The sequence below is a fragment of the Heptranchias perlo genome, chromosome 29 (genome assembly GCF_035084215.1).
Source record: "Heptranchias perlo isolate sHepPer1 chromosome 29, sHepPer1.hap1, whole genome shotgun sequence".
NCBI lineage: Eukaryota > Metazoa > Chordata > Chondrichthyes > Hexanchiformes > Hexanchidae > Heptranchias > Heptranchias perlo.
Genome location: NC_090353.1, coordinates 18,453,923 through 18,473,741, shown reverse-complemented (window position 1 = coordinate 18,473,741; position 19,819 = coordinate 18,453,923). Strand labels below are relative to the sequence as shown.

Sequence of the window (19,819 nt, the reverse complement as noted above, 5' to 3'; positions counted from 1 at the left end):
AAAGCTTAACATTGCCTCAGTATTGTTAAACCCCAGTACCATCAAACAGCAGTAGGCTGGTTTTAAGAATATGTGCTGCCAGTGGGGACCTCACCTGCTGACCACACATCAGGGCAGCGCATCTGCCATTTCCCAATATGTGTAGCTTGCAGGCCAAGCTCCTCACCAGCAGTATATAATGGAAAATCAGCCCTCAGGACCTACCTCTAATCTGGTACAATTTGCAAACCATCTTACAGTGAATCGACACCTTTATTTAAAAAAAGCAAAGAATACAAATTAAATACATAGCTAAAGGTGTGTCTATGTATTTTCTTAGGTTAAATTTTAAAAAACAGTTAATTTCAGTTACAGTTTTCGCAGAATAATGGACAGACGTACAAAATTTATTCTCCAATGCACTGGCAATAACTCCACGAATACAAGGTAATAAAAATACAATTTGACTCATGCAGTGCTGTAAATCAGTGGCCCTGATAATACATTACATGCGACCTAGCATAACATCTCTTCTCCAATTCATCACAGACAACACCATGGAGGATCTGCTAACTTAACGTTCGTCAAAGCCTTGAGGGTAGCACGTCTCTGTGATGCATCTCACTTCAAAAGTTGGAGTGGGAGTCATATTTTAGGCAAAATAAGATCATGATTTATCAATGATATTTGGAGCCAAGGGCTTAACAGTCAGAAAACACTGTTAGGTGTACTCTGCTGACTGGGTGAAATGTGCCACTTTACTAAACAGCTAGGGACAGTTACAAATTAGCAACAGAAAAGCAGTTAATCTTATACATCAAAAATGTTTCAAAGTTGTTTGGAACCACCATTTTATTTATGAGCAAGTCTGCTTTCTGATTCATTAAATGCTTCTAACATAATAAACACACATGCAGACAGACACACACAGACATACACACACAAAAGAAATGACACCTAAATGATACAGTTGTCTCTGCTGTTTGCAAAATCTGTAATAATGTTTTCTTCCAAGCACTTGTTCCTGTGCCAGGAGTTTGGAAATTGAGTTTCACTTCTTCGCTGACCTTCCATTGTTTCCACACCAACTTACACTTCTACAGTGTTTATTATGTACAAAGATGTCTCAGGGAACTTTATAGGGTAGCGGGTAGCAAATGGACATCAAGTGGGGCAGGGTGGGGGGGGGGGAGGGAGAGGAAAAGGAAGAGAAATGGGAGGATGCAACAATATGGTCAAAGAGGAGCTTTTTGAAGGTAGGGAATTAGATAGCAAGGCAAAGATGCTGAAGGAGAGCATCCCAGAGGGCGAAGGCAAGATGGCTGAAGGATCGGCGCCAGTGGTGGAATGGAGAGACTGGAGGACAAGAAATTGGCTGGTGTTGGATGACCAGAGGGTGGAAGCAGGGATCTAGGGTCAGAGGAGACACAGAAGTAAGAGAAGCTTCTCAGTAACATCATCAAGGGGTAGCACATGAATGATGAAGAGGAAGAGCAGAGGAGTCAGAGACAGCAGTGAAGATCTCCTCACAGTTAGTATCTGAAGCCACAAAGGCTTTGAAGGTCAGAGTGAGAATCCTAATATTGATTCAATGGGACACAGGAAGGCAGTGGAGCATGGCTTGGACAAGGGTATTGGGGATATGGGCCTTAGTGCAGATGAGGACATGGACCATGGCATTCTGGATGGTTTGTGGTTTATGAATGGGAGGGTAGGAAGCAGAGCAATAAAGAAGTCTAGTCGTAAGGTGCTAAAAGCTTTGATTAAGGTTTCAGCAATATTGTAGAGGTGATTGAAAGAAGCTTTGGTGATAGATCAGATGTGGAGAAGAGGCTGAGCTTGGCGTCAAGCAATGGGACAGGGTTCTGCACCTTTGCGCTAAGCCTGAGGCAGCATCTGGGGAAAGGGATGATGTTGAATTATGGACAATTAGGTGTTTGTGAGAGTAGAAGAGGATGGCTTAGATTTTGCTGACATTAAACTAGAGATTGGATAAGAGACGGTAGAAATAATCAGTGGAGGAAATAGCGAGATAGAGTTGGGTGTCATCAACATGGACATGAAAACTGACCTCATACTTCTGGATAATATCACCAATGGGTAGTTTTCTAGTTTTTAATAAGAGGACTTGGCCATGGAAAGGGAGTGATAATAGACCTTGAGGTGAACAGGTGAAATTTGGAGATGGATAGCCAGGTATGCTGCAGCTTATGACTAGAAGATTTGAGGCTATGGAGGTAGTTGTTGTTCCAGGGAAGCTAGGCCTTTGCTATTTGTTTTTCCCTTATATTCCCTCTGATTTTTTTTGGAATTTTTTTGATGGCTTTTAATTATTTGTCAATTATTTTTGGTCTGTCACTGGTAGGCCTGTTTTTTGTTTCTGTGCACTTTAGAGGTTTTTTCTTCACTACTAATGAATGTGACAGGTGACCTTTGACCCGACCTTGCTTTGCTTTCCCATGGTATTTATATGTACTTCAAACAAGGAAAGATCTTTTCCTGTAAGTTTTTTTTGGCAAATGTGATACAGTTATTTTAAGGTTTTGAGCAATACAAGTTTTGGGAATTTCCCAATTAGGTTTAACCATTTGGGTACTGGGTTTTTAAATATGAAATATTATCTATATTTTTAACATAGTTTTTTATCCACTGATTGCTTTTAGATTGGTTTGACTTTACATTTTTGTTAATAAACTTTCAGCTGGCTGTAACATGTTTCACCAATAGTGTCCTGGAAATGTTTGTATTATATTGGCCCAGAAATTGCCGGAATGGTCCATCTTGTGATGTGAATTGGACTTTTCTCCCTCACTCTTCAGATCGCATTATATTTGTGCTGCAAATTGCTGGAAATGCGAATTGATAACAGCGCAGCAATGTCAACATCTCATCTGGGACCTCATGAACGTCGTTCTCAATGGGCTATCTCCTTAACCAATGGAAGAAAAGGATAGAGAAAGAAACAGAGCGAAAGACGGAGAAGGAAATGGGGTGAATTAGAGTCAAATTAGACACAGAAAGAGAAAGAAAGAGAGGGAAAGAAATAGAGTGGATTAAGAGAGAGAGAAAAAAGAGACTGAAAGGAAAAGTAAGAAAAAAATTGCAGAACAAGAAGAAAGAAGAGGATATTGTAAGCCAGTTGTGTTTGGGAATTGTTGTACTGGTCCTTGAGAAGTTGATGATGAATGAACGACAGGATAGGTGTGTGAAATGTACAAACATTCTTACTCATATACTGTATCCCAAAATTATTTTCTGAAAGAAATCTATCTAATTTGCATTTCTGAGTGTCAAAACAGCTTTGCATCCTGAAAATTATTACCATGCGACACTAACAGGAGTGTGGCTGGTAAGACTGACACAAAAATACTGCCAAGACAGATTAAAAAAAAGTTTTAAAAACCTCTAGGAACAATTCACTACCTGCTGGAGTGAGACTCCACAGCTTCATTTGTTCCCTATCTGGGCCTCCAAGGTTGAGTTTCAGGTCATAAATCATATCATTAACAGGGTCCTTACCAGCCCTAAATGGCTGTGGCAAGATTAATTTGCATTTATGGCATAAATCCAGCAATTTCATGACACGCAATGAACTTCAATGGAGAGGCTCACGGTGAGGTTGCAATTTTTCGGTTTTGGCGAGTCTAACGGCGGAACAGCGCAAATCGCCCAGCAATTTGTGGAGTATCAGAACTCAAGGCGTATCTCTTCTTTGCCACAAATTGCTAGGTTTTTTGTGAACTAATAGTGGCAGGCATCGTTAATTTGTCATTATTTTTCCAGCAATTTCTGGGCCATTACATCTGGCTTTTCAACTACAGCTTTTTGTCTACCAGATTCCTAGGTTATTCTGCTTTTTGTTAACAGCCAAGTCTTTGGTAGCTGTAAAAACTTCCATTTACCATTGAAAGTTTTGAATAAAGAAAAAGGTTTTTGATGATTCCTAGAACGGATGTTAAGAAAATAGCTGCTGTGATTGCATAAGGCATTTCTGATACTATACACTGCGTGTTCCATAATTGTAAACCTGTATATCCTTTATTCCAACGTGAGCAACACCACAGGACTGTCACTAATATTTATTTATATAAAAAATATGTCCATAAGGCATCACATCCAGGCTGATACACATTAATCTGCCATAATTTAAATATGTATGTTTCTCCAATATCGTCTCCTTTCTCTCATCTCTGCTTTGCTGACTTTTTTTGACAGCTATTAGTTAGGAGAGCTCTTGCCTATGTCAATGTCACTGTGTAAATGTTGCCCTGGACTTGCTGTATGTTTGTTACAGTCTGATGGCTGGAGTAAGTCGTTTCGAGAACTCTAAGGAGGGCGATGGGCAATGTAAAATGGGCAATATCGAATTGACTTCAGTGGAAAATCGGACGTGGTGTATAATGGGTGGCTAATTTGATATTGCCTGTTTCACACCATCGCCCAAAGTTAAAATGACCTAAGAACCTATATTCTAAATTGTGCCGATAATTGTGTCCTGTCACATTGGTGTATTAATGCATAATATTCAGACTCATTGATTCATGGCTCACAACAAGCAATAAGTTTAGCCATGCAACAAATTATTAAAACAATTTAAAAAAAAAATATCAGTGTAAGAACTCAATCTGAGCCACTTAACATCTGGGAACCAATGTGGCTTGAACATGATGTCTAAAGAAAGGAATAGCACAGACCATCTTTCTTTGTGATTGAATTCCTTGTTTTGGTGAAGCAGTAAATGAAACTGACATATGAATTTCCGGGAAGCAAAAGCACAAAACCTATAACAGAGTGACCTTGAAAGGCCAAGAAAATTGTTACATAAGTTTTAAAAGTCTTTACTAATACACTGGGTGACAAGAACAACTACCCCAGCTTGTGGTGCTGCCCCCTCGCTCCCAAGGGTTCCTTTATGTTTTCTGACCCACTTCCTCTTCTTGGCACCTTCAGGTCGGTTGTTGGCTTAAAGCTGTTATACAGTTGGCAAATACGGTATAAGTGCGTATAATGCTGGAAATCAGCTTCAAGCCAAAAACAGGCTCTGAGGTCCCAGGGATGGGGGTAAACAGTAGGTGCCGATTTAGGGGCAGAATTATAGTTTGGGGGCCAGACTTGACAGGGGAAGAATACATTGGTATCTCGATGGGAGGGAAATTGGTCAGAATGAACTGGGAGCAGGGTACAGTGGACTGGGAGTGGTGCACAGTAATTCAGTTGCAAATCCAGGCCAGTGATTGCAATCTTTATACATGCCCTACTTTTATCTTCCACTGCACCCCCCCACCCCCATCGCTGGGGCCAGGCTTCATCCTAAGTACTGCCAGAATCAGGAAACCCCCAGTGAGGCAAACACCACATTCCACCCTCTGTTTTTTGCCAAACTCCATATACCCCCTTCACAGGGCTGCCAAATCCAAGGGTGACCTCTTCTACTGGATGGTCTCCAGCACCAGTGCAGTCTTGATTCCCCCTAGATGGATGAAGTAAAGAAAACTCCACTTTACTTCTAAACAATCGATGAAATACAAGATTTATTTACTTCTGACATTTTGTATGATTATTACAGTAAGTAGTTTTGTTTATCACAGCTGTGACTGACCTCTTTTCCCCTTTCCATGCTTGTTTACATTCCCATTTCACATGCAGATTAAAACCCATCGCATCCCTTCAACCTCCTGTGTCCAATTCTTGGATTTTCTGGAATGTTCGCTCACATGTTACGCTCTTTTAGCTTTTGAAGTCTGATTTCATTGTAAATTTGTGTTGAAAGTGACTTGACATTTGTTACGTGATAAACATAATTTATTCTCTCCACAAAAATGTTGCAATTGCAAAGTTTCCCTGGAGTTACACAATCCATACTGTGGTGTTGGTTGGCTTGTTACACATATTACACCATGCAGCAATGTCAGAAACCATCATGATGTTCTTTCGACAGTAGATAAAGGCAACTATATGGTGCCATACAGACCAGGGGAGGAGGCCATTCGCCCCCCGGAGCCTGTGCCGGTGCCGATGCTGGTACTCTCTCTTGTAACCTTATTCCCCCCCCAGATACTTTTATGTTCCTCCTTTTAAAGTACTTATCCCATTCCCTTTTAAATGATGTCCTACTCTCTGCCTCAATAGCCACTTGTGGTGAAGCATCCCATGGTCTAATAGACCATAGTGCAAAAACCTCCCTTCTCCCCTTCCCCTTGGTTCTTCCAGTAAGATCCTCAGTCTTGTTCCCCATTCACCCACCAATGCAAACAATCATTCACTATTTACCCACAGTTAAGTCCCCAGGTTTCACTCACCCCCTTACTGGCTGCTCCTCTCTCGGCATTGCTTGCACTCACCACGTTGCTGCTGCTGCTCCCAGCACTGCAGGAAATGCTTGGCCCCTTGCCCCACCCCATTCCCCAGTCTCCCTCTCTCGCCTAACCCTCATTCATAGGAACATAGGAACAGGAGTAGGCCATTCAGCCCCTCGTGCCTGCTCCGCCATTTGATAAGATCATGGCTGATCTGTGATCTAACTCCATATACCCGCCTTTGGCCCATATCCCTTAATACCTTTGGTTGCCAAAAAGCTATCTGTCTCAGATTTAAATTTAGCAATTGAGCTAGTATCAATTGTCGTTTGCGGAAGAGAGTTCTACCACCCTTTGTGTGCAGAAATGTTTTCTAATCTCGCTCCTGAAAGGTCTGGCTCTAATTTTTAGACTGTGCCCCCTACTCCTAGAATCCCCAGCCAGCGGAAATAGTTTCTCTCTATCCACCCGATCGGTTTCCCTTAATATCCCCTGTCTGCTTCTCTTTTCCCGAGCCCCCATCCCGACTCTCATTCCTCAGTCTTCCTCTTTGTCCCCGACTCCCCATTCTCTAATTTCCTTCTCTCCCTCCTCTCCCCTGACCCCAGTATCCTGTCTCCCTCTGCCCCGACCCCCAGACCTGCTGTCGTTCTCTGACCCTACTCCGAGTCCCAATCTCTTGATCCCTCCATGGTCCCCAGTCACCCACTCTTCCCCCCTCCATGCCCCAATCCCTTGCCCTTTAGTCCCTATTCACCCTCTTCCAACCAAGCCCCACACCTGTCCTCACGCCGTCTCTCTTTCTCTCCACCCGCAGACACCCGGCTGTTTCGGCACCAGTCACTCCCGTTTCCAGTCACTCCTAAGTGGGGGCTGGCTCTCTGCGTCGGCAGGGGGGGGGGGGGGGCGCATGACATCACTGAGCCAGAGACTTCGCTGTGGCGGCAGCCATTGACGTCACAGAGCGGGCGAGGGGGAGGGGGCCAAAGTTTAAAGGGCAAAGTTCTCCCAGGCTGCTAGCAGCAGCGCCTGCCAAGCTACTGCCAACACTCGTTGCAAGGCTCAGGTATGAAGAAAGGCTACTTGAGTGAGGTACTGGAAGGCTGTTGGACTGTGTAGAGATGTATCCCAGTACAAGTCTGCATTTTAGGAGAGGAGGGGAGAAAATTAGCAGAAAAAAACACACTCATGATGAATGATGCTGCAGTACTGAAGTTTATCATTCTGCTCCTGTGCACATCAAGGTGAAGGATGTTAGTGAATAGAACATTTTCCATTTCAGGTACACAATGTCAGCATCAAGCACTCTCAGGCCATGTATAGCAGTGCCAGTTGGCGAGCGACGCTCCCTCTACTCTGTTATATTAATGTGCATTAACCCTGTGTGACATTTCCATCTCCCTTAATAGCCATGCTCATAGCCTCAATGACTGAGATTGTCACTTCAGTGTCAATTAGTGTGTAACTACGGGCTGTGAGACAGGTGGAATTTCATCCTATTGGTGTCGAACCCAGCCTAGACTGATAGTATGAAAGGACAGGATGGTAATCCACTGCATCAAGCATTCATTTTATACTGTAAACGAATAAACTAAGATTTCTTAATTCAAATCTGTTGATCTAATGAAACCTTGTTTGAATGTGATTTATCGTACTGGTAGCACAATTGGTTAACATTTCAGAAGGTGGCAGACCAATAAAAATTAATAGAATCTACTTCCAATAATTGGCTTAATTGGTATTATTACTTCATCAGTGGTAAGTGTTTACCACTCAAACCTAATGTGTGAAGTAACAGTCAAACCACTAAACTGTAGTGCTAAAAATATGGTTCGTGTTTGGACAAATATCTATATCCGAAAACCATTCACACGGACAACTCCAAACAAGTGTGCTAAGGAAAGGAAATCATGATCCTGTTTTCTCAAATATAATTAGCTCAACCTCAAAATGGACCGATCCAGATATGTGCACTTAGACAGGGTTGTGCGCGCATCAATATGTTTGGGCAGAAGGGTAGGAACAGGTGCCAAGGATATAAATGGTGCAGAGTTATGAATGGACACAGTGGTGGATGGGTAGAGGGACATGGATAACTGCAGTGGCATGGACAGTTAGCAGGTTATGGAGGTGAACAGAGTTATGGATGGGCAAAGGATGATGGACAGGTGCAAGGTTGTGGACAGGCGCAGATTTATGAACACATAGAAGGCTGTGGGCAGGTACAGAGGGTTATGGTTAGCATAAGCTCATGTATAGTGGCAGGATTATGGACAAGAGGAAGGTAATGGACAGGTAGAGTTGTACTCAGTCAGAGGGTTATGATTAGGTAGAAGGTTTTGTTCAGGTGGATAATTATGGATAGGTGGAGGGATATGGACAGGTGCAGGTGATGGAAAGGGCATGTTTTGGACAGGTGTAGGTTATGGACAAGTACTGGTTATGGACAGGCGCAGGTTATGAACAGGTGTAGGTTATGGACAGGTGTAAGTTATGGACAGGTGTAGGTTATGGACAGGCGCAGGTTATGGACAGCGGCAGGTTATGGACGGGGGCAGGTTATGGACGGGGGCAGGTTACGGACGGGGGCAGGTTACGGACGGGTGCAGGTTACGGACGGGTGCAGGTTACGGACGGGTGCAGCTTATGGACGGGTGCAGGTTATGGACGGGTGCAGCTTATTGTTATGGACGGGTGGAGGTTATGGACGGGTGGAGGTTATGGACGGGTCGAGGTTATGGTTATGGACTGGTGCAGGTTATGGACGGGTGGAGGTTATGGACGGGTGCATGTTATGGACAGCGGCAGGTTACGGACGGGTGCAGGTTACGGACGGGTGCAGCTTATGGACGGGTGCAGGTTATGGACAGCGGCAGGTTATGGACAGGGGCAGGTTATGGACGGGTGCAGGTTATGGACAGCGGCAGGTTATGGACAGGGGCAGGTTATGGACGGGTGCAGGTTACGGACGGGTGCAGGTTACGGACGGGTGCAGCTTATGGACGGGTGCAGGTTATGGACGGGTGCAGCTTATTGTTATGGACGGGTGGAGGTTATGGACGGGTCGAGGTTATGGACGGGTCGAGGTTATGGTTATGGACTGGTGCAGGTTATGGACGGGTGGAGGTTATGGACGGGTGCATGTTATGGACAGGTGCAGGTTATGGACAGGCGCAGGTTATGGACAGCGGCAGGTTATGGACAGCGGCAGGTTATGGACAGGGGCAGGTTATGGACGGGTGGAGATTACGGACGGGTGCAGGTTACGGACGGGTGCAGGTTACGGACGGGTGCAGCTTATGGACGGGTGCAGGTTATGGACGGGTGCAGCTTATTGTTATGGACGGGTGGAGGTTATGGACGGGTGGAGGTTATGGACGGGTCGAGGTTATGGTTATGGACTGGTGCAGGTTATGGACGGGTGGAGGTTATGGACGGGTGTTGCTTATGGTTATGGACGGGTGCGGGTTATGGACGGTTGCAGGTTATGGACCGGTGTACGTTATGGACAGGCGCAGGTTGTGGACAGGTGCAGGTTGTGGACAGGTGCATGCTATGGACAGGCGCAGGTTGTGGACAGGCGCAGGTTATAGACAGGGGCAGGTTATGGACGGGTGTAGCTTATGATTATGGACGGGTGCAGGTTATGGATGGACTGAGGATTATAGATGGATTGAGGATTACAGATAAGCTGCATTATGACTGAACACAAGATTATGGGTAGTTATTGTGTTTAAGATGGGAGCAGGGATCTAGACTTCAGCGAAATGACATGACCAAGATGCCACAATGTCAGTTTAGCACCATTCTACTTTAACACAATTCCAATGTGACATAATACCACTTTAGTACAACAGAGCTTTATGATGCCACTTTAGTACAAGGCCATTTTACCAGATGCCCCTTAAAATGATTCTAATTTAACATTTTAACACAATCCCACCTGAGCAGGATTCATGATCACAATGCCATTTTGGCCTGCCCCTTCATTGCCAGCTGTTTTCTTCCTTTGCTTTTGTTTCCCCTCAATGCTGCTCCTATCTGTTGCTACTCGAAGGGATTCTGATTAATGTAGTTGGGAAGTTCTGTTCTCATGAAAACTCCTACCTATTGTAAGCAGCAGCCAAAACCCTTCCATTTGCAGGAGGACTCAATAAGTAATGCTGAGGCGAGTGGTCCCTGGTCATTACTGACAACAAAAGCTAACAAGCTGACTAAACCTTTAAAACACTGATGCCTGGCATATATGCTGGGTCTATAGAGGAAATACCTCCAGATGTTTAGGATTAGCATTTGGTTGCACATAACAAAAACAACCTGCATTTATTTATATAGCGCCTTCAATGTAGGAAAATGTGCCAAGGTACTTTACATGAAGAAATGACTTGTCCAGTTCCAGAGTATGTCGTTTTGTGCCTGAGTGGAATAAATATACAGATTGTGTTGGAACAGTTGTCATTTGTTGGCCTTAAAATGAAATTCAAATGGTCAGACTCATTTTTCCAGAGGAATACAAGAGCACCGTTCACCAAAATGCCCATTTTAACAGCAATAGGTATTTGTTTTGTTTCTCGTATCAATCCGAGAGTGAGAAATAGAAATATACTAGGGACTGACGGTCTGAGGGTAGGGTTTAGAGCATGTTCGTGGTAAAGTGGAGATACGATTACTTGTTTCATCTGCCCATTACCTCACCAAATTTGAATGCACTTGGAGGCCAGTCACTGCAGGCCAAGTAAGAAAATGTTTCCTTTCTGTAGGAGAGCTACACCATTCCACTCCACAAAAAGAGACGAAATGATACAATACAGTTGTAGATGTACTGCCCAAAGCTAACACTGCTTCTTGTTGTGTTTTGCAGGGCCTTGCTGCTGTGACATGCTCTAAGATGAAGGTATGGAAGGTAGTGGTGGTCGCCTCAATGCTCCTCAGTACCATATTTTCAGCTCTTATTTACAGAAACATGTCCATTAGAGGGAGAACAATGACTCCATCCTCATCAGAAGAGCATCAGCCCCAGGACCCAAGACTGCCACCCAGCCCCCAGTCTTACAAAGTGAAATGTAAGGGACCAGTACCTTTCCCTGACACATGTGGAAAGGTACATATAGGTCAGCTCGTAGTATCAGCAATGAGGTCTATTATACAATAAAAATGCATTTTTATTACAGACTTACTCTTAGGTTGACATAGGTGGAGTCTCTAACTTCATCTCTGACAGATTATTTATTTTTCACTAAAATGGGTATTGAAGCTAACCGTGGGTTTAGGAATGGTTTTACTTCAGAATTAAATTTTGTGCCACAACAATGGCAAAAATATCCCACCAGTCCTAATGTATTTATGTGAAGATTATGAGTTACACTGGCATGATGGGCTACTTAGTTTATAGACTTCCTCGTGTCATTGTGCAAGATAAACAGTCAGATTCCCACCTGAGCTCCCAGCTGAGTAGGTCAATGGGGAGTTGTGAAAACCCTGGAAAAAACAACGTAGACAATGTTTTTTCCAAAGTTTCCGCGGCTCTTCTGCCGAAGTTATGGCAGATGATCAGAAGAGCCATCGTGGAAATTCACCTCCATTATCTTCACCAAAAACCAAGGTAATAACCCAGAAAACATAACTTTGCCTCCTTTTTACATCAGTCTCTAAGCAAGGTGCCTAAACCTACTTTTGAACACCTCTGACTGTTTCTGTTTCCTCACTAATTCCCACATGTACGATCACCACCAATGCTGATATTAATCAGATTGTCGCACAATTCAGACTTAGAACATTTTGCATATTATCTTATAAAGGAGGGTGAATCTCTTTAATGACTGAGACAGTGATAATTGTAATGACTTTAGCATGACACTGGAGTGGTTGAACAAATATCCTAAGGATCATGTCCCCATACCACTCATTTAAATGCCATCAAAGTTATGACCATCATCTAACAATTTTAATACTACTGTGCTTGTTACATGTATACCATTGCCCCAGTATATTTTATATGGGTATCTATTGCATGTGTACTAGTGTGTCAGCGTACCTTTCTCACCGGTACCTATTCTATGGGTATTGTTGTACTTATATGAATATCTGTTGTATGCTACTGTACCTATGTATCAATTACACATGTGTCGGTGTACCTGTTACAGGGCTACCTATTACATGGGTACTGGTGTACTTATATGAATATCTGTGTATCTGTTTTGTGTATACTAATATACCAATGTACCTCTTCTCTGGGCACATGTGTACATGTATAGCTGTGCATCTGAACACTGTGCTTGTTTCAGTTGCTTATAAACTTCTATAGAATGTGAGTCTAGCAGATTCACAGCGTGTCCTATAGAGCTTCATACTACAGGTTACAGAAGGAACTACTGATAGGAGAACTTAACATCATGGGTAGCTGGATTAAAAAACTGCTTAGCAATAGAAAGCAGGCAGTGATAATAACTGGACAAGCACTGTCTGGGAGGCTGTCACTAAGGAGTTCTGCTGCCTTCTGTTTGGATCTACTGCTGTTTACATTATTCATAAGTGATATGGAGGAAATCACTCCTAATAAAGTTATCAAGTCCAGATGACTACAGTGAGGGAAATAAAAATGGACAATGATGGAAATAAATAGCAGGTCAGTCAGTACCTGTAAAGAGAAATGACAGGTTATGGCATTTTGGGTGTGTAGCTTTCAGCAGAAATGAAGACTGAAAGATAAACAGGCATTTTAGTAAGGTTGGAAAAAGAGGGAGAGGAGTGGGGGAGAGAATCAATAGAATTACCAATCATAGAGAGAGTTAATGGTAAATGACCTGCAAATTGTTTAACAGAAGACTGTTAGATGATACAAATTGATTTAATCCTAATTTCAAGCACTCAGTTACAAGGTTTAGTGGTGGCGGAAACTGGGATAATAGTAATTTCTTACCAAATGTCTTTATTGTCCTGGGCCAGGAAATTTCTGGGAGCCCATTTTGCCAATGCAAGTGCAGTGGAGCAGAACCCCTGCCTGCACTAGCCCCGAGCCAGAGACCCTGTCCCAAACCCCATTGATGGGATTATTTACATGACTGGGGTGAGTGCATCGTGCCTGCAAGGGTACATCAGCAACACCCACCTCAAACCATCTGCTAGAAGGCAAAATGGTCCAAAGCTGCTCTGCTAAAGGAACCTTGGGGCTCATCGCAGGGGCAAAGAAAAAAAGGTAAAGAGAAAGAAAAAACTTGCATTTATATAGCATCATTCACCACCTCAGGACGTCCCAATCTGTTTCACAGCCAATTAAGTACGTTTGAAGTGTAGTCATTGTTGTAATATAGGGAAACATGGCAGCCAATTTGCACCCAGCAAGGTCCCACAAACAGTAATGAGATAAGTGACCAGATAATGTGTTTTAGTGATGTTTGTTGATGGAAAAATATTGGCCCGGACACCAGGAGAACTCCGCTGCTCTTTTTCAAGCAGTGCCATGGGATCTTTTACATCCACTTGAGAGGGCAGACGGGGCCTCGGTTTAATGTCTCATCAGAAAGACAGCTCCTCCTTCAGTGCAGTACTCCCTCAGTACTACACTGAAGCACCAGCCTAGTTTATGTGCTCAAGTCCTAGAGTGGGCTTGAATTCACAACCTTCTGACTCAGAATTGAAAATTATAGTTCCTTTGCCACTTGCACCCCGGGCAACTATGGCCAATCCCTTGAGGGGTCCCACTGTATTTGGTTTCCTTAAGGAGCAGAGAGAAAGCAGGATGATGATATTGCACAGGAGACATCTTAGAACCACCCTACATGCCACACAATTTTGCATTGCAAAGAGGACAACCAATGCCTGACACAGAAGAGAGAAGTAACATTAGGCAGCAGGGGGGAGAAGTTAGAGACTTGCCATTCCTGGAAATATGATTTTGTTTGCAGAACCAAAAAAAAAATCAGCCAATACACCTGCAATAATGATACTTTAACACCTAGTAGGCAGATGATACCATTTGAACCAGTATAAATGGTGAGGGGTATGTGAAATGGCTCAATGGCAAGGTTGAAATTTTAAAAAATCAGACTGTGAGCACTGTAGTTATGAGAGTAATGGAGAAACAGGGTGAGAGTGGTGGGGCACGGTGACCCCAATTATGAAAACCAATGAACTCAATTCTTGCACTGATACAATTTGGAATGGTTGGGATCTACAGATCAGTGCAAAACACAAACAAACACAGATGGTATTCCACCAGTGAGTCATTGAATGTTACAGCACAGAAGGAAGCCATTATGCCCATTGTGCCTGTGCCAGCTCTCTGAAACAATTATCCAATGCCCTTTCCCCAAACTCTTTTAATTTTTTCCTTTTCAGATATTTATCCACTTCCCTATTACAAGCTACGATGTATTTAGTTTCCATCACTGTTTCTAACGACCCTCAGTGTGAAAATAATTTTTGCCTAACCTCTTTTTTTGGTGACAACCTTTAAATTTTGCTGTCTAGTTGCTGATTCACCGACCAGTGGAAAGTTTTCCTCAATTTATCTTATCTCATAATTTTAAGCTTGTCTATTTCACTTTTCTGATACAATAAAAACAGCCCCAGTTTCTAATAACTAAAGCCTTTCATCCCAATATCTTCTTAATTAATCTCTTCTGCACCCTTCCCATGGCCTCGACATCCTTCCTAAAGTAGGATTCCCAAAATTGGTGACAATATTCTAACCAATGATTTGTATAGGTTTAGCATTACCTTTTTACTTCTGTACCCTTTGCCCCTGTTTATAAAATCTAGGATCCCATACATATTTTTACAGCTTTATCCACTTTTCGTCCCACCGTTTAAAGTTTTTTGTAAGAATCCCTAAGTCCCCCTGCTCTTTAACTCCTTAACAACAGCGACTACACTTCAAAAGTACTTCATTGGCTGTAATGTGCTTTGGGATATCCCAAGGTCGTTGTTTCTTTCCTACTTTGTAGTTAATTTTGCTTTAAATAGAATACTTGGATTTAGCACAAAACTGTACAGCCACACACAGCAAAGTCCGCTCCCCAATTCAAGGTACAAGGGAAGCCAAGTGACTTCTTGCCCTTACAGTTAACCGCCTAAGCGGCAACAGAACCAGCTCCTTGTGCTTCCAGCCCCTGAGCCCTTTATTTCAGCTGGCACAACTCTTGCTCAGTGCTCTGTGCGCTTGCATTGTCAGAGTGCTGGGGACGAAAGTAGCTGGAGTACCAGTGCTGAAAGGATCAGCCAGTGTTTTGACAATCTTTACTGTGACAGTTATGACCAGCTCACAGCTCACATCACAAAATCGAAAACATTTGAGTTTATTTGTGTAGTCTCGTAGGAGCTGTTTGTCAGTTTGCCTGATTAGTGCTCACCCTCGCCCTCTCCTTTACGAGGTGAGATGTACGTCATTGTTGTATCGTAGAGTAAACAGTGTATATATCGAGTGCTTGACGGCTCCAACAGAGCCGTTCATTCTTTCCCATGAGCCTTTGCTTGAGTTACATACCAATGCCACTTTATGAAATATGGGTTTAATACTTTTAACATTCAATCAGATGCAGAAATCTTCTGAAGGTTTACATTTTAGATACTGATCTCTGTACAAGAATGTAAAAAGCTTGGGACAAGAAAAGGTGAGAGACCAGGTGCACTCTGTTTTATCATGAATTCCAGCTTGCTTATTTTACCTCTTAAGGGAAAGTTGTACAAAATTTCCCTCCATCCCCAAACATAGTCATACATACCTACCCACAAAATTTGGAAAAACTGCCAAACATCTTCAAAAAAGCCAACAAGTCAAAAAACATACAACTGAAAACCATGCCTGAACCAAGTTAAATTCATTTTTATTACATTAGATTTCTGGATGTTTATTAAGTGTTTTGGGATCATATTCCACAATTCAGTTTGCTTTTCTGTGATAACCGAAATCCAGTGGCCTCACATATGACACACAAAAAGAAATAGTTGCAATAAGAGTGCAGTGAATTTGTCATTACTTATATTTATATAGCAATCCTCAAGTGCAGGAAGAAGTCTCATTGTACTTTAACTTAAGGATGAAAAAACATAAGAAATAGTCAATAAATTATGACACTGACATTTCAAGTACACTTTTAAAGATTTTCAACAGTCACTCTCCCACATCCACACCCTTATTGCCCCAGCTCAAGACTTAGTTCACACAGACACTACACCCCATCCAAAGCCCCAATTTTAGAGATTAAGGAGGTAATTTTGACTTTGGAAGATAAAAAGAGTAATATTGGATCAGCCGCTTGTTATATATCTCTCCTGATTTTCATTTGCATGGAAGTGAAAATTGGAAGAGATGTATAATGGGCGGCTGAAACAACATAATCCGTTTTACAGTATCGCCCAAAGTCAAAATTACCCACACTCGCCTCCAAAACCCTCTTAGTTTATACTGGAACTCTTCTTCCTTGCCAATTCAACCTGGCAATCTTCTCAGTCCCTCCTCCTCCCAGTTTCTGCTCCCTCTCATAGCCATTAAGAGCATAAGAATGATGCAAATTGACTTGCGTGCTGATTTTTCCATTCAAAGACCGATCTCCCTAAGGAAGTATCTCTAGCCTGTGCATGATGATTCCTGGAGGCTGCGACCAGGAACTCATTTTTGTGGAATCACCATTACTGCCAGCTCCTAACTGGTGCTGCAATAGCTCCAGGGGATGCAATGTGAAACTGTCGTGGGAATTCCTGCCCACCGCAGTGGGCCATCCCCCAAAGCAGCAGCATTGGGTAGGAGCTGAAAGCACAACTGGATTTTCATCAGCAAACGCAGAAAAGTGATCACTGATCTCAAAACACTGATAACGCAGCTGGTTGGCATGTATGCACGGGTGCTATTTATTTTGTTGTGAAAAATGTAAAAATGCACAGGAATTTTTCACAGATGGTGGAGAAGATCAGGTTGTTTGACAATTAGAAATATGGGTCCCAAAAATCTGCAGGATAAGTGATAGGATGCGCCCGCTGGGAACCTCCGCTGTTGACGCCGGGAAAACCGAGGTCAATATCTGGGTCCTGGCCTAATTTCTGCCGCTTCTGCCACACTACTGTTGGACTTACGATGGGAGTGTGCAGGAAGAGCTGCCCCGGTGTTAGTAGCAATGTTGCAATGTTGAGTTCACACTCTTACTATAAACACTGCACAGATGATATTAAATGATAGTCAAAATAGTACACTGTCTCTGCTCAGTTCATTTGTTCATCCCTACCCCCCCACCCCAATAAGAATTGTTCAATAAAAATTGCATACACTAACTGTGTAAATGTGTTTTAACAGATGAAAAGCAATGCATGTGGTGTACTATGAAACATATCATGTAATGTCTGGGCAGGTACAGCATGCTTAACTATGTGCATGTGCTCACCATGTGTCATTTTCTTCTTTTACAGATATGCCTGATCCCCAAAGCACCACTTGGTCCCTCTGACCAGCAAGTCTCACTACAGCATCATCTTCACAACTTTAAGCAGGCACCAGCCCAGATATATGTGCACTGGAGGGTTTTAGTGATTTAGAAGAGGAAACACAGAATGGGCCGCTTCTCATGGTCTGGTAGGAGCAGAAGTGGCAGCTGAAGAAGGCTTGATTGCCACTGACTGGAGGATGTCATGTGATCACAGCACTGTTGAGCCACTTGGCCATTCCGACCTCATGGGGGAACTTGTTACAATATGGAAAAAATTGACAGGGCCGACTTTAACTGGGGGTTGGAGTTGTGTGGACGGGGGCCTAGGCAGATGGCAAACCGCCCGGACCTCTAATATGAGGCCCGAGAGTTTTTAACTCCTTGGCCTCATCTGCATAGACCCCATCAGTCTCCTACTTGAATCCGGCAGGAAATGGCAGCTAGATGGCGGGTAGGAGCAGGATGTTGGATGGGAGGAGATCGGCGCTGGGTACCCGAAGGAACGGTCCCCAGCACTCAGGTAAACGGTTGGGGTGGAGGGATGGGGGTTGTGCTCCTGGCCCACAAGGAAACTAAAAAAAATTAATCCACTTACGTTTCTGGGCCTCTTCTAGTCCCAGCTCCTTTAGAAGGCACAACAGTCACACATGCAGACCTCTGGTTAAAATTGCTGTCGGGCCCCGATAATGCAATTGGAGCACGATCTGCATATTTAAAGAAGGATCCCACTGGCTTCGGGTGGGTGTCCCTCTCACCTGCTCAGAAGAGCTGATCAAGATCGGAACCTGCATCAAGGCAGCGGGATCGGTGCACTTAAGTCCCACGGGCCATTTTAACTGCTCGCCTGGTTTCCGCCGGACGGGCGGGGTTAAAATCTGCTCTCATGAGCTAAGCAAAGGGCACCAGGCGCTTACCTCCTCATAGACCACACTGCAAACTGATTGGGGGTAATTTTGACTTTGGGCAATAGTGTAAAACGGGCGATATTGATTCAGCCGCCTGTTATACATCTCTCCGGATTTTCATTTCCGTTGACTTGACTAATGGAAATACAGTGCTGTTGTTTTACCTTGCCTGTAGACCTGGTTCCAGGAGATGACACAATTCATCAATGGCTTCCTGGTTGTAGAATGGCTCCTCATGTGATAGCCCTCAGTAAAGTTGAGTTGGCTCCATCACATATAGTGGACATGCTGCCTAGGGTAGTGATGGGTCCTGGTGGACCTCCTCCTATTGTCTCTGATCTATTTGACCCTCCTCCTCTAACACTTCCAGCAATGTCAGACCTTCTGCTGCAGCCATTCTGCTTTGTGGGCTGAAACAGCCGAGCTGCTCCGTTCAGCACACCCTGCTGTGCTCTGTGCTGAGCCTCAGTCAGCCCCACCACTGCTTTAATTTTTTTTATTATTATTCGTTCATGGGATATGGGCGTCGCTGGCAAGGCCGGCATTTATTGCCCATCCCTAATTGCCCTTGAGAAGGTGGTGGTGAGCCGCCTTCTTGAACCGCTGCAGTCCGTGTGGTGAAGGTTCTCCCACAGTGCTGTTAGGGAGTTCCAGGATTTTGACCCAGCGACGATAAAGGAACGGCGATATATTTCCAAGTCGGGATGCTGTGTGACTTGGAGGGGAACGTGCAGATGGTGTTGTTCCCATGTGCCTGCTGTCCTTGTCCTTCTAGGTGGTAGAGGTCGTGGGTTTGGGAGGTGCTGTCGAAGAAGCCTTGGCGAGTTGCAGTTTTTATGTGGGTATCATTAATATGATGCATCATTGAAACCAAGCTTGAGTAAATTTGCAAATCCCCATTAATTGCTGCTTAACAATGCAACCATATGTGATCACCAAAGGCTCTGAATTTCCTCGGGACCTGGGGTGTAGTCCTTTCAAAAAAGAGGAGGAAGAGGACAGATAGGGACAGGAAATCAGATACTACCCGGAAACACTGGGGGGGTGATTTTAAACCCCCAAAAATGGGTGGGTTGGGAGCGGGTGGGAGTTGAAAATAGTTGTTTTTTTGGGTCGCAACCGCAAAATTTTTGGACTCGGCATTCCCAGTGGGAAGCCTGTATTTTTACGCGCTGACGTTAAACCCAGAAATAAAGCCGGGTTGTGGTCGCGACCCAAAAAA

At 43.7% G+C, this 19,819-nt stretch overlaps 1 protein-coding gene across 1 annotated transcript in view; it reads left to right on the top strand.

Annotated features, from left to right (window-relative positions):
• The window catches only part of nrtn (neurturin), an 80,914-nt gene that overhangs the window by 51,342 nt on the left and 9,753 nt on the right, over positions 1-19,819 (top strand). Inside the window, exon 2 of the mRNA XM_067968690.1 lies at positions 11,137-11,338. Coding sequence (XP_067824791.1) covers positions 11,164-11,338 — 175 coding nt within the window. The 5' untranslated portion in view covers positions 11,137-11,163. The remainder of the gene's footprint in view (positions 1-11,136; positions 11,339-19,819) is intronic.